Source organism: Electrophorus electricus, chromosome 22 (assembly GCF_041902795.1).
Source record: "Electrophorus electricus isolate QZ-2024a chromosome 22, ASM4190279v1, whole genome shotgun sequence".
Taxonomy (NCBI): Eukaryota; Metazoa; Chordata; class Actinopteri; order Gymnotiformes; family Gymnotidae; genus Electrophorus; species Electrophorus electricus.
Genome location: NC_137518.1, coordinates 12,835,168 through 12,846,376, shown reverse-complemented (window position 1 = coordinate 12,846,376; position 11,209 = coordinate 12,835,168). Strand labels below are relative to the sequence as shown.

Below are 11,209 nucleotides of genomic sequence, written 5' to 3'. Positions count from 1 at the left end.
AGCACTGAAACCTACAGCAAAGTTATTCAAACCAACAATCATGGCAAATACAAGATGGAAGAAAGACAGTCTGTAGTAGACAGAGAGTGGTAATCGTTATATTCAGCAAATAGTGAGCTCAAAGTAGCTCAAACTGACCTGACAATAGATCAGCTACCTGTAGTGAGTGAGCTAGCAAGGCATGCTCTGCCACATGTTTAATGGACAACTTTAAAATAAAGTTTAAAGGGCAAACAAACAATGACAGTTTATCTGTGGGTTACTGCAGACAGCAGCAGAGGTGAGCTCAGGATCCACCATGGCTACAGTCAGGATCACACTGCTGCTTTGCATTACTCTGTCTTTGTGCATCCCGTCAGGGTCTTATGGTGCAGTTTTGGTCTCAGGAGGCACCGCGCAACAGGTACTTCAGTTCTTCCTTGCTAAAACAGCAATTCCATCTGATTTTCTGTGCAGTGGTAATTACATTTTGGGGGGAAAACTCTGTCTCTGACTTCGCTGAGTTCATGGCAAACCAACACATTTGGAAAGAGAGTCTTTTATTGTTTAATTTCCTGGGTGTTGTCAGACATAAATGCCAAAACAGGACTGATAAAAAGCTCGTAAACGGAGAGAGTAACTACCACTATTTTAACGCATAATGTTGGTCCCACTCTGTGGAGCATGAACTGATTTGTTTGAGCACTACAAAGCAGTTTGAATCTTCATCTCATGGGAGCTGCATCTTATAGAAAAAATGTAAAAATAACAAATATTTCATATATATTGTTTGCTGCTTTTTGCTGTTAAAAAAATCCTCATTACTCATTTAAATACTACGAAATACCAACCATCTAACATACTCTAAACTGAAGAGAAACCTCTCTTAAAAAGATATATCACAGACATGCTTGACCGCACATTCCTGTATTGTAGCATCACTTACGCAGTAGTCCATGAGCAGCTTTTCGGAAGTACGTCACGATTTCTTCATATCTCCTTTTCCAGGGAAGTGGCGGCAGCACCAACAGACTCATAAAGGTGACGTTTTTCAATCTTCTTTCAATATATTTTCAATATTAGGCTACATTATACAAACCTTCAGTAAATTCAGTTCAGTGAATTCAGTAAAAAGTTACTGAAAAAGTTCTGTAAGTTCAGTAAAGTTCAGTAAATAAAAAGATCTCAAATATGTCGTGTAACACATTATACACAATATAATGACTTTTCTCCACTCGATTCTTCTTCCTCACAGAAGCGAAGTGTGAGCAGCGAGGTAAGACAAGAAAAGGCCCCGTCCTGTGTTTGCGGGCCCTGTGGTGGACTGAGTCAACGTAGCTAAACTTGTCTGGCAAAATAATCTAGAACTAATCGATAAAGGTTTTAAAGAGTCACTTGAATCTTATTCAGCCTGAATTCATTTTTGTCAAGACCGTCATTACTGCTATGGGAAATAACGCATGGATGCAAATATACAAATACATAAATGCACGTGATAGCATTTCATTTCAATGTACTGACATTTTGCATGTGCTAAATGCTGCATCCAACTTCAAACGATGGTTTAAAATCTCTCTTATTTTCTCTGTCTCTCTCAGATGGAGGTGCACAGTGTGAAGATAGACTGTAACGTGGCGTCTCGATTCGCCCACACTGTCATGACCTCCACAGCTCTGAACAAGGCCAACGTCTCACAGGAAGTGTTCTTCGAGGTGGAGTTGCCCAAGACGGCCTTCATCACCAACTTCAGCATGTCAGTTGGGCTCTATTTTCAGTGGCCATAAAAACATTTAAGTTGACTCATAATTAATCACAATTACAATGTAACAATTTAAAATGTACACATTTATAACTGAAATTATACACAGGATAATAATGCCATCTTAAATTACCATGAACACAAAATAACTTTTTTTAGGTTTCATTCAGAAATATTTCATTAATTTACTGCATCCTTGAATGCTCATACTGTTTACAACCGTGGGCTTTAACAGTAATAAACGATGCTTGTATTTCAGGGAGATTGAAGGTAAGACATATGTTGGAGAAGTTAAAGAAAAGGAGAAAGCCAAGAAACAGTACGAGAAGGCTGTGTCTTCTGGACAGACCGCCGGCCTGGTCAAGTGAGTAGGGGAGAGTCTCACGAAACTGTTTGAATAACAACACTGTTTTTTGTGACTGTAAAACAAAATGTCATAGCAAAACTGATCTTTGTCTTTTCAGGGCTTCCGGCAGAAAGATGGAGAAGTTCTCTGTGTCCGTGAACATCGCAGCCCACAGTGGTGTCACATTCACTCTCACATATGAAGAGCTCCTTCAGCGTCGCTTTGGCAACTATGAGATCATGATCAGAGTCAAACCCAAACAGCTGGTCCAGGAGTTTCAGGCAAAACAATAATTGTTTTCTCTGTATATACACCCCCTCCTAACCCACAATAACTGCATATCCTTTACATAACCTCAATAGCAGTCATGCATTCCAGCTATTTAAAACAAATACTAGAACACTACTTCCAAACAGTGAACCATAACCAAAGGAAGAGTTTTTTATAAGCCAGCAGGCATTTTGGCTGACAAAAAGTCTCAGTATGTTGTAGTCAATGTGTGCTCTGACCGAGCTTGGGAAGGAGGGGCCAGTTGTAACAGACAGAGCCTGCTCTCAACCAGCCAGATCACCCAACTACTCTCTTCAGAATATTCCTCACAGAATAACTAGTTTGATGTTAAAAATATAGCAAGTGTCACAATGAAAAGATTTTAAAACATGATCAAAGTAATGACAGAAAACTTTATACAGCTAAGGCATCAGGCTCCCTACTTAAAACCAAAACACACACCACCACCAATTATAATGTAATGAAGTCAATTCAGGGAAAGCTTTCCTCTCCAACAGTGTGTCTATACCCTGTCTAACTGCGATTTTGTTTCAATCTAGATGTCTTGAAGCAAACTGAAACTTGGTATTGGATGACACCATACAGTCTTGTTCACATGGTCCTTGTGTATGTTACATGTGCATAACTAATGCAAAATTAATGAATCATCTGTTAGCGTTAATCGCTCTCACCCACAGATCGTAGCTGACATACATGAGCCACAAGGCATCGCCTTTTTAGATGCCTACGGCACATTCATCACCAATGAACTACTTCCCCTAGTGGAGAAAACTGTCACTGATAAAAAGGTAATACACACCGAAGTGCTGGCTTGCTGGTGCTGGTTCTGTATGGAATAATATTCCTGACCATTATCATTCTTCCTTGCAGGCCCATGTGTCCTTCTCTCCAACTATTGACCAGCAGAGAAAATGCCCAGACTGTGATGGTACCCTCATAGATGGAGATTTCTTCATCAAATATGATGTGAAACGGACCCAAGGCATCGGTGATGTTCAGGTTAGATCCATGTGAGACTTCATCCAGATTAAAAAAAAAAAAAGTTCACTGGGTGAAAAATGGTTTTCACAACAAAAAGCAGTATTACAATTAAATATTTATAACCTTTAAATGTACACAGCATGTCTCTGTCTTGATTTCAGATTGTAAATGGATACTTTGTCCATTTCTTTGCCCCATCTGATTTGCCACAAGTGCCAAAGAATGTGATTTTCTGTATAGACGTTAGTGGGTCCATGTATGGAAAAAAGATTATGCAGGTGACAGTTTTACAGCATTGTAGAATTCCACTATGAGACATATTCTTGTATTTTTTGATATTTTACCTGACCTGTTTATCTGTTTTGGAAGACCAAAGAAGCCTTGCTGTCCATCCTGAAGGATCTACCTGAAAATGATTACTTTGGCATTGTGATTTTTTCTAATGACATTAATGTATGGAGGCCATATCTGAGTCAAGCCACACCAGAGAACATACAATTAGCCCAGAAATTTATTATGTCTCTACAAGCAGGTGGTGGTAAGTCCAAACAGGAAGTATTTGGCCAAATATTTTAACATTAATTGTGCAAGTAATCAATACAATTCTTAGATGTTTCCCACAAGTTCACTGCATGCAGCAGGAGCCTACAAGCATCTGTAGTCCATTCACAATCTGTCAATATCTGTTTACTTACCGATAGGTACTAATCTTCATGATGGTGTAATAAAATCCATAGAGATGTTGTATAAAGAAATGAAGACCAACTCCCTGGCAGACAACAGTGTCCCTATGATCATTCTATTGACTGATGGAGTCCCAAATACATGTACGAAAGATGCTATGGCACACAAACATTTATCCTCTTCCACTTCAGCTGAAGACAGGTGTATGCAATCGAATGAAAAGAGTATTTGTAGTCATTTGCTGTATTCAAGGTTCTTCTGACCACAGCTTCAGCAAATTCTGGATAAAATTTCACTTCTAAACTCATTTAGTGCAATATTGAGGATAGGTATATACTTAACATTGGAAGAAGAATTAGTGATACCATGACTGGACAATATTCCATTTGAAAAGCCTTCAAACTCATAATAACTGAAATTGGGCATCGTGGCCAAATATGACTACAAACATTGCACATAACAATTGTTCTATTGTTATGGGCAATTTCATCCAAAGCCGTGTTTTAATGGAATAACTAAATGCCATTACCATACTTTTAGGGCCTAGAGATCTTCCTCAAATCCAAGAGAGCATTCGTGATGCCATTGGCGGAAACATTACGCTGTTCTGCCTGGGCTTTGGCTATGATGTGGACTACCCTTTCCTTGATGTATTAGCCAAGCAGAACAATGGCTTGGCTCGCAGGATCTATGAGGACTCAGATGCAGTACTTCAGCTGCAGGTAGCTGTACATTTTGGTATTGTCTTTATATAAATCTTGCATTGGTAGCAAGGACAGCTATATATACATTTTTGTTTATTCTATTCTTGAACAATTTCTGATGGAGGTGATTAAATGTTATCGCTAATGTGTTCAAAAGCATAATGAGGAAAACGTCCATACTCCTATTTTCTGCTTTAATTGAAAGGGATTCTATGATGAGGTGGCAAGCCCCCTTCTATCAGAAGTGCACTTCAATTATCCGGACAACACGGTCAGTGCACTCACAGGCAGCTACTTCAAGCAGCTCTTTAACGGCTCTGAGATCGTGGTCGCAGGTCGACTGAATGATATCGCCATGAATGACTTTCCAATCGAAGTGTCTGCTCTGGGGGTGAGAGACATTGACCTTCCTACAAAAATTAAGATTATTAATCACTGAATTAAAAATGAATGAGTTCCTGTAGAGTGATGTTATCGATTTGCTGTCATGTTATTTGCTACGTAATGAAACCAATGAATGTATTCATTTAACAGTAATGCCTTTATATAAAATTTACTTGTTCATTTCCAGTTTCAAAATGACTTTGTAGTGAAAGGTCAGGCCAGTACTCAGGAGAGAAAGACTACATTCCCCGATGAAGAGTACATCTTTGGGGACTTCACTGAGCGTCTCTGGGCATATCTGACCATCCAGCAACTCTTGGACAAGAAGTCAGTGTGACAGGACTGATTAGAGGAGCACTTTGATTTAGAAACTGTCTCCTCTTCTTTTGCTCCTGTTACTTTTCTTATCATCAGCTCCAAACTGTGGTACTGTGCACACACAATGTTCTCATTTTCCAGTGAATATGACAGTATTTGCAGTGTCAACTATTTAAGTTCCCCCAGGTGAAAATATATGACTTCTATGCTGAATTATCAAGAATTTGAGCAGCCAATGTTTTCTACATTTACTAAACCTAAGCCCCTGGTTTTTAAATTAGTGCTTTTATTGAAGTCACTCACTGAACTTCAACTAATAATATTTGCAGCTGAAGAATGCCCTACTAGTTAGCTGTCTGCTCCTAAACCTGCTCTAATTATTTTTACCAGAATCCTTATAACCTACCTATCAAAAAGAACCCAAATATTACATCCTCCATTTATACACTTAAGGAAATTGTTTTGATTGAAATGCTCTTGATTATTGTATAAAGCCTGTCTGGATTCTGAAGCACTGTTTAGAAGATCAGGTGTTGGCAGGTAACATGGATTCCAGGCAAACATTAATGGAAGACTTACTCTGGCAGAGACAAGGGCTCAGCTGAAGAGAGAGTGAATGCCACAGCTGAAGCCCTGGAGCTCTCACTGAAGTACAACTTTGTCACCCCACTCACCTCCATGGTGGTCATCAAGCCCCAGAAAGAAGAAAAGCCAGAGGATGCTCTCATTGCTGACAAGCTGACTGAGGGTATGGATGCTGAACCACTACTTTACTACTAAGCCTTTTGATTTGGTGGGAAATGTCAGTAACCTTGCTGCATGTTTCTGAAAAATTGGTTTATGGAGTTTTAAAAAATAACACTGATCTGTCTGTTTTTCCATTTGTTCTGTGCTGATACTCAGATGAGAGACAGCACATTCCACCGCCCATTACACATACCAGTAAGAACTGACCTACCAGCCGACAGACATGGAAGGAAGTTGTTATTTCATGATTCAGTTGTCTTTGTTCCAGAAGAATTGTAATCTGAAAGAGAAATGAAAACTGCCTCATTTGTTTGTATTTGATTCTAGGTTACTTTGCTTCAAAGACTAGCTACAGTTCATCACCCACATATTTTGGTAAACCTTTAATTAAGTTTTAGAAAACTCAAAGACTGTAATGACCACTATGGTGTATTATGTGACCAGGAGTTTTATATGACAGTTGATGGAGATCCCCACTTCATCATCGAGTTACCAGATCAAAACGATGCACTGTGCTTTAACATTGATGAGAAACCAGGCACTATCTTCAACCTGGTCAAAGATCCACTAACAGGTGTGAACATTCTCTAAGTGAAACAATAAAGGATGAGTTAAGACTGTGAAAGCACTCCATTAGTTTATGACATTTGGAAGAATTTCACTTTTCTATAATGTTTACTTTTTCCTTAAGGTATTGTGGTAAATGGCCAAACCATTGGAGACAAGAAGGTGGACCCTGGAACCAGGGTGAACACCTACTTTGGGAGTTTTGGGATCATTCATGATAAGTTTGGTATCAGACTGATGGTTTCCACGCAGAAGATCTTGGTGTCTGACCACGGCAAAGTGGCGAGACTCTTCTGGTCTGACAACACCTCTGTCAAAGGCCCCAAGTAAGTAGAACAGAAACTGAAATTCTGATGGTACCTCATAAAACCAGTGCTGACACAGGGGAATCTGGATGAGTAGAGAGGATCCAGGTAGTGGCTGCCAAGCTTTCAATATAAAGTGTAAAACTTCGCTTAAAGGAGCAGTGTGTAAGATTTAGTGAGATCAATTAGCAGAAATGGAATCTCAATTATGAAACCATGTTTTTGTTAGCTTAGAATGAGGATAATAGTTATTATTAACAGAAGAAAAAGTAAGGGAAGGTGAATTCTCATCACCAACAAAGTAACTTCATGACCTTCACAAAGAAATCTAAAGTAATTTGATTACATCTCGTCTTATGGCTATTCAGTGAGGTTGTAGATTTTGATATCATTTTGGAAGTAGCTTGGCACATGATAGCCACCGTAGGTTCTAATACATACTTGTAGGCGATGGGGGAGGGGGGGTGTATTCAGTTGGTTGGTGTTTAATCTGCAACCTCACCACTAGATGCCACTAAATCTTATACACTGCTCCTTTAATGTAGCATTTATGGAATAGGCAGTCATGCTTGTGGACCAGGGGAATACAGCTGCAGCCGTTCCTGGAGACATGCAGTCACAGAGATTATGTTAACAGAAACAAAATTACTTGAGTATGTTGAATAAAATCACAGCATGCCATAAGTGTGAAAAGGCAACATCAAGATCAATAAGATGTGCAAACTACAAAGGTTCTTCTTCCTTCTCCAGCATGGATCTGCAGGTTACCAAAGATCGCAGTCTAACTGTTAGCCTGAGGAACTCCGTGAAGTTTGTAATCATCCTGCACAAAGTGTGGAAGAAGCATCCCTACCACCAGGACTACCTGGGTTTCTACACCCTGGACAGCCACTTCTTCTCACAAAGTGTCCATGGTTTGATTGGTAGGATTGCCACAGAACCTTAAGGAACAGATATCTTTGCAGTATAATGAAATTTACATGTTACTAGTGAAAAATTCAGAAAAAAAAAATTATTTCATCCAAATAATGCGAAACGGTCTACAGTAAAGCTTTCTTGTATTTTTCATTTTTGGCCTTGACAGTTTAATGCCTATCCGGTCCTTAGACATCGTGCATCGTGTCACAGTATTTGAATAGACATATACATACAGCTTTATTCCTTTACTTATAACTTTCCATTGGTGTCATGTAAAAACATTCACTGTTTAGTAGTTAGTTTAAAACTGGGCATTTGCGAATAGACAACAAATACGTGTAGATTGGAAACATTTACAAAGACCAACAAAGAAATGTTCGTAAGACATCTGCCTATTCTGCTCAGAATATTGGGCTTCTAGCAAACGTACTCTACACATAATCTACACATTTGCACTAAAGATCACAGGAGCAGGTTATTCATATATATTTATAGCATTGGTTCAATCTTCCCTTCATAAAGGTTACTTCTGTACGTCCTTGATGCAAAAGATTAAAGTACTCACTTAAAATGGCTCATAATATATCATCGAATACAATTCTGGGCATAATTTGTAAGTAATCCCAGTCAAAGACCCAAATGTTGCCTTAGGTTCCAGATGTTCCAGGGTTAAACACTCTCTGCCTCTCTCTATAGGACAGTTCTATAATGGTGTGGAATTTGAGGTGAGTGAAGTCTTCCCTGGGCAGGATGAAGGCAAACCTGATGCTCTTATGTTTGTGAAAGGACACAGGGTTGTAGTTACAAGGTAAATACAAACTACATATACACATTTATACATATATTTACTGATACATATGTGAATTTACGAGGTTTACACTTGTTACATATACAGAGCTAGCTATACATACTTTGCTGGAAATGAGGTTTTTCAGTGATTTTTGACTGAAAAAAATCATCTTGATCGGTCCTTATAAATTCTATAGGACTGAAGTCTGGAGACCATGCAGACCATGTGTCATTAAATTTCCTTTCTTCATCAGATACTTCTACAACTATAAAGAATGTTTGGATTATGTGAAAATCACCAACACTGTTATCTGATTATCTGATTATCTGATAAATACTATGACATTTAGACCCAAATATTTTAAAATTTCGTCCAGTGTTACACAATGTTTGGGAGTGACTTTCAGCCATTTCTTCTAGCAGATTTGCTCCAGGTCCTTTAGTTTGTTTGGATGGCACTTGTAGAGAACAGTTTTCAAATATCACCAACTCTCAGTTGGATTTAGATCTTTCACATGGCCTTTGTAGAATGTTCATCTGTTGTTGTTCGTCCACTCCTGTGTTACATTGGCCTTGTGCTTGGGATCACTGTCCTGCTGAAAGGTGAACTTTCTCCTAAGCCTTAGTTTGTTAGCAGACTGAAGCAGATTGTCTTGCAGTATCTCCCTGTATTTTGCGTAATACAACCGCTCATCAGTTTTAACGAGCTGAGGAACGGCATCCCCTCATTATGATACTGACACTCCCTGTGGCTTCACTCCTGAGTCCCTTTCTTGCTCTGGCACGTTTGAGGGATGGTCATGTCTAAGCCATGTTTGGTGCCTGGGTGGTGTGATGTAGTTTCCATTTCCTCACAGTGGGTCCAAAAGTACTCAAAAGGATTTCAAATCACATGAGTATATTATTTTGTAGCCTTGCTCTTATCTTTTGCACATCTATAACATTTGCCACTAATTTCTTGACTCCATTGTGAATCCTTTCAGGTCACGTAGCTCTTTCCACCTGTGTAAAGTTGCTCCAATGTTTATCCTTGTTTTACCTTTGGTTTAATCTAATTATACTTAATTTGCTATCTTCTGTTTACTTGTCTTTGTCATGTAAGCTGTTGCTGGTGAAGGAGGACTGGATGGACCAGTTGATTTTTCACTGATAGTGGTTGTTTATCCACACGCTTGCGAAAGCAGTGATTAACATTTCGTCAGGCACTCAAGGCTCTGATTGGTTGTTTTGATTCTTGATAATGGCATTAGGAGGACTAGGTGGGACTGGAAGAGTCTGATTTTCTCATAGATTATCTGTCTGATGTAGTACTGTCAGGATATAGTGACCACTTTAGAAAAAATGACAACTTTTTGAAATACAGTTTTATATTTACCTACCCATTGCTGCTTTAAATTAGGGGTGTTTTATCCAGAGAAGGTTAACTTTTTAATGATTAACAGGTAATTGTAAGCAAATTTCTTGATTATATCAATATGTTTCTTCAGTGTAAACATGGAGCTTCCACAGCACAGAGGTCCTAATGACAACAGGATCTTTCAGTTAGTCATTTTTGTCACAGAACATTGTCTTAGAACAGACACCATTAGATTAATGTAATTAATTTTGAGGGGCAGCTTTTGTTGTAATCCAGATAAATTTGGTGATTTTTGCAAGGTATTTTCTTTGTGTATGTGTGTGTGTGTGACTAACTGCAGTGTACTGTAGCTAGAGATGTAGAGATATTCAAACTGTGTATGGTGAGAGAGAATAAACAATTCAAAGCACTGATATCATGAAAAACCTGGTACATTTGCAAGGCTTCACTGGTATTGTAGTGAAAACACAACCCTGTTATATATATATGCCATAAAACCAAAACCATTTGTGTTAACATTTAATAGATATTCCATGTAAGCAACTAATGATCTTACATTTGTTCCAAATAACTTTGGATGTCCAGGGGCTGGCAGAAGGACTTCAGGCAAGATGTAAAGAACGGAGAAAACGTGCCTTGTTGGTTCATTCATCATAATGGCACTGGGCTGATTGATGGAGTCCACACAGACTACATTGTGTCTGGTCTCTTCAAGACCATCTAAGAGACAACAGCATCTACTATTCAGTGGACTACCATTTAGACAAAATCAAAATATATATGCGTATACCGTACACTTTCGAATAAAACAAAAATGTGAAAATTACATGTACAGTGTTCTTTCAGATGTTTTATTGTTACATTTGCTGTAGTATTTTGTTTAGTACCAAACCTATGGAATCCATATTTTGCTGCTATCAGATCTGGCTTCAAATCCATTTGACCTTTGTGGTTTGACATTATATAATTAAGTAGTTGGTGAGAACTGGAATGACTACATAAACCATGTGGGTGAGCCTGAGATGTACGATGATCACATAACCACTGAGCAGCCCAAAGTTTCTAGTCTAGTTTCTAATT

At 38.7% G+C, this 11,209-nt stretch overlaps 1 protein-coding gene across 1 annotated transcript; it reads left to right on the top strand.

Annotated features, from left to right (window-relative positions):
- Nucleotides 1-255: 255 nt before the first annotated feature.
- Nucleotides 256-10,955, top strand: itih3a.1 (inter-alpha-trypsin inhibitor heavy chain 3a, tandem duplicate 1). Its single transcript, XM_081705689.1, has 22 exons — nucleotides 256-403; nucleotides 988-1,020; nucleotides 1,235-1,255; nucleotides 1,578-1,732; nucleotides 1,998-2,102; nucleotides 2,203-2,365; nucleotides 3,053-3,163; nucleotides 3,246-3,374; nucleotides 3,518-3,634; nucleotides 3,726-3,894; nucleotides 4,058-4,183; nucleotides 4,581-4,762; nucleotides 4,950-5,135; nucleotides 5,316-5,455; nucleotides 6,034-6,194; nucleotides 6,350-6,388; nucleotides 6,521-6,568; nucleotides 6,654-6,767; nucleotides 6,885-7,086; nucleotides 7,816-7,988; nucleotides 8,680-8,791; nucleotides 10,715-10,955. Exons 1-22 carry the CDS (start codon nucleotides 299-301, stop codon nucleotides 10,851-10,853), a joined length of 2,730 nt encoding a protein of 909 aa, XP_081561815.1. The 5' UTR covers nucleotides 256-298; the 3' UTR covers nucleotides 10,854-10,955.
- Nucleotides 10,956-11,209: the final 254 nt, after the last annotated feature.

Excerpts from the sequence above, each read along its gene's own strand:
- itih3a.1 (XM_081705689.1), top strand. The coding sequence starts at position 299 with ATGGCTACAGTCAGGATCACACTGCTGCTTTGCATTACTCTGTCTTTG. Across the intron at positions 404-987 it reads CAGGAGGCACCGCGCAACAG|GGAAGTGGCGGCAGCACCAA; the intron begins GTACTTCAGTTC and ends CTCCTTTTCCAG. Across the intron at positions 7,989-8,679 it reads AAGTGTCCATGGTTTGATTG|GACAGTTCTATAATGGTGTG; the intron begins GTAGGATTGCCA and ends CTCTCTCTATAG.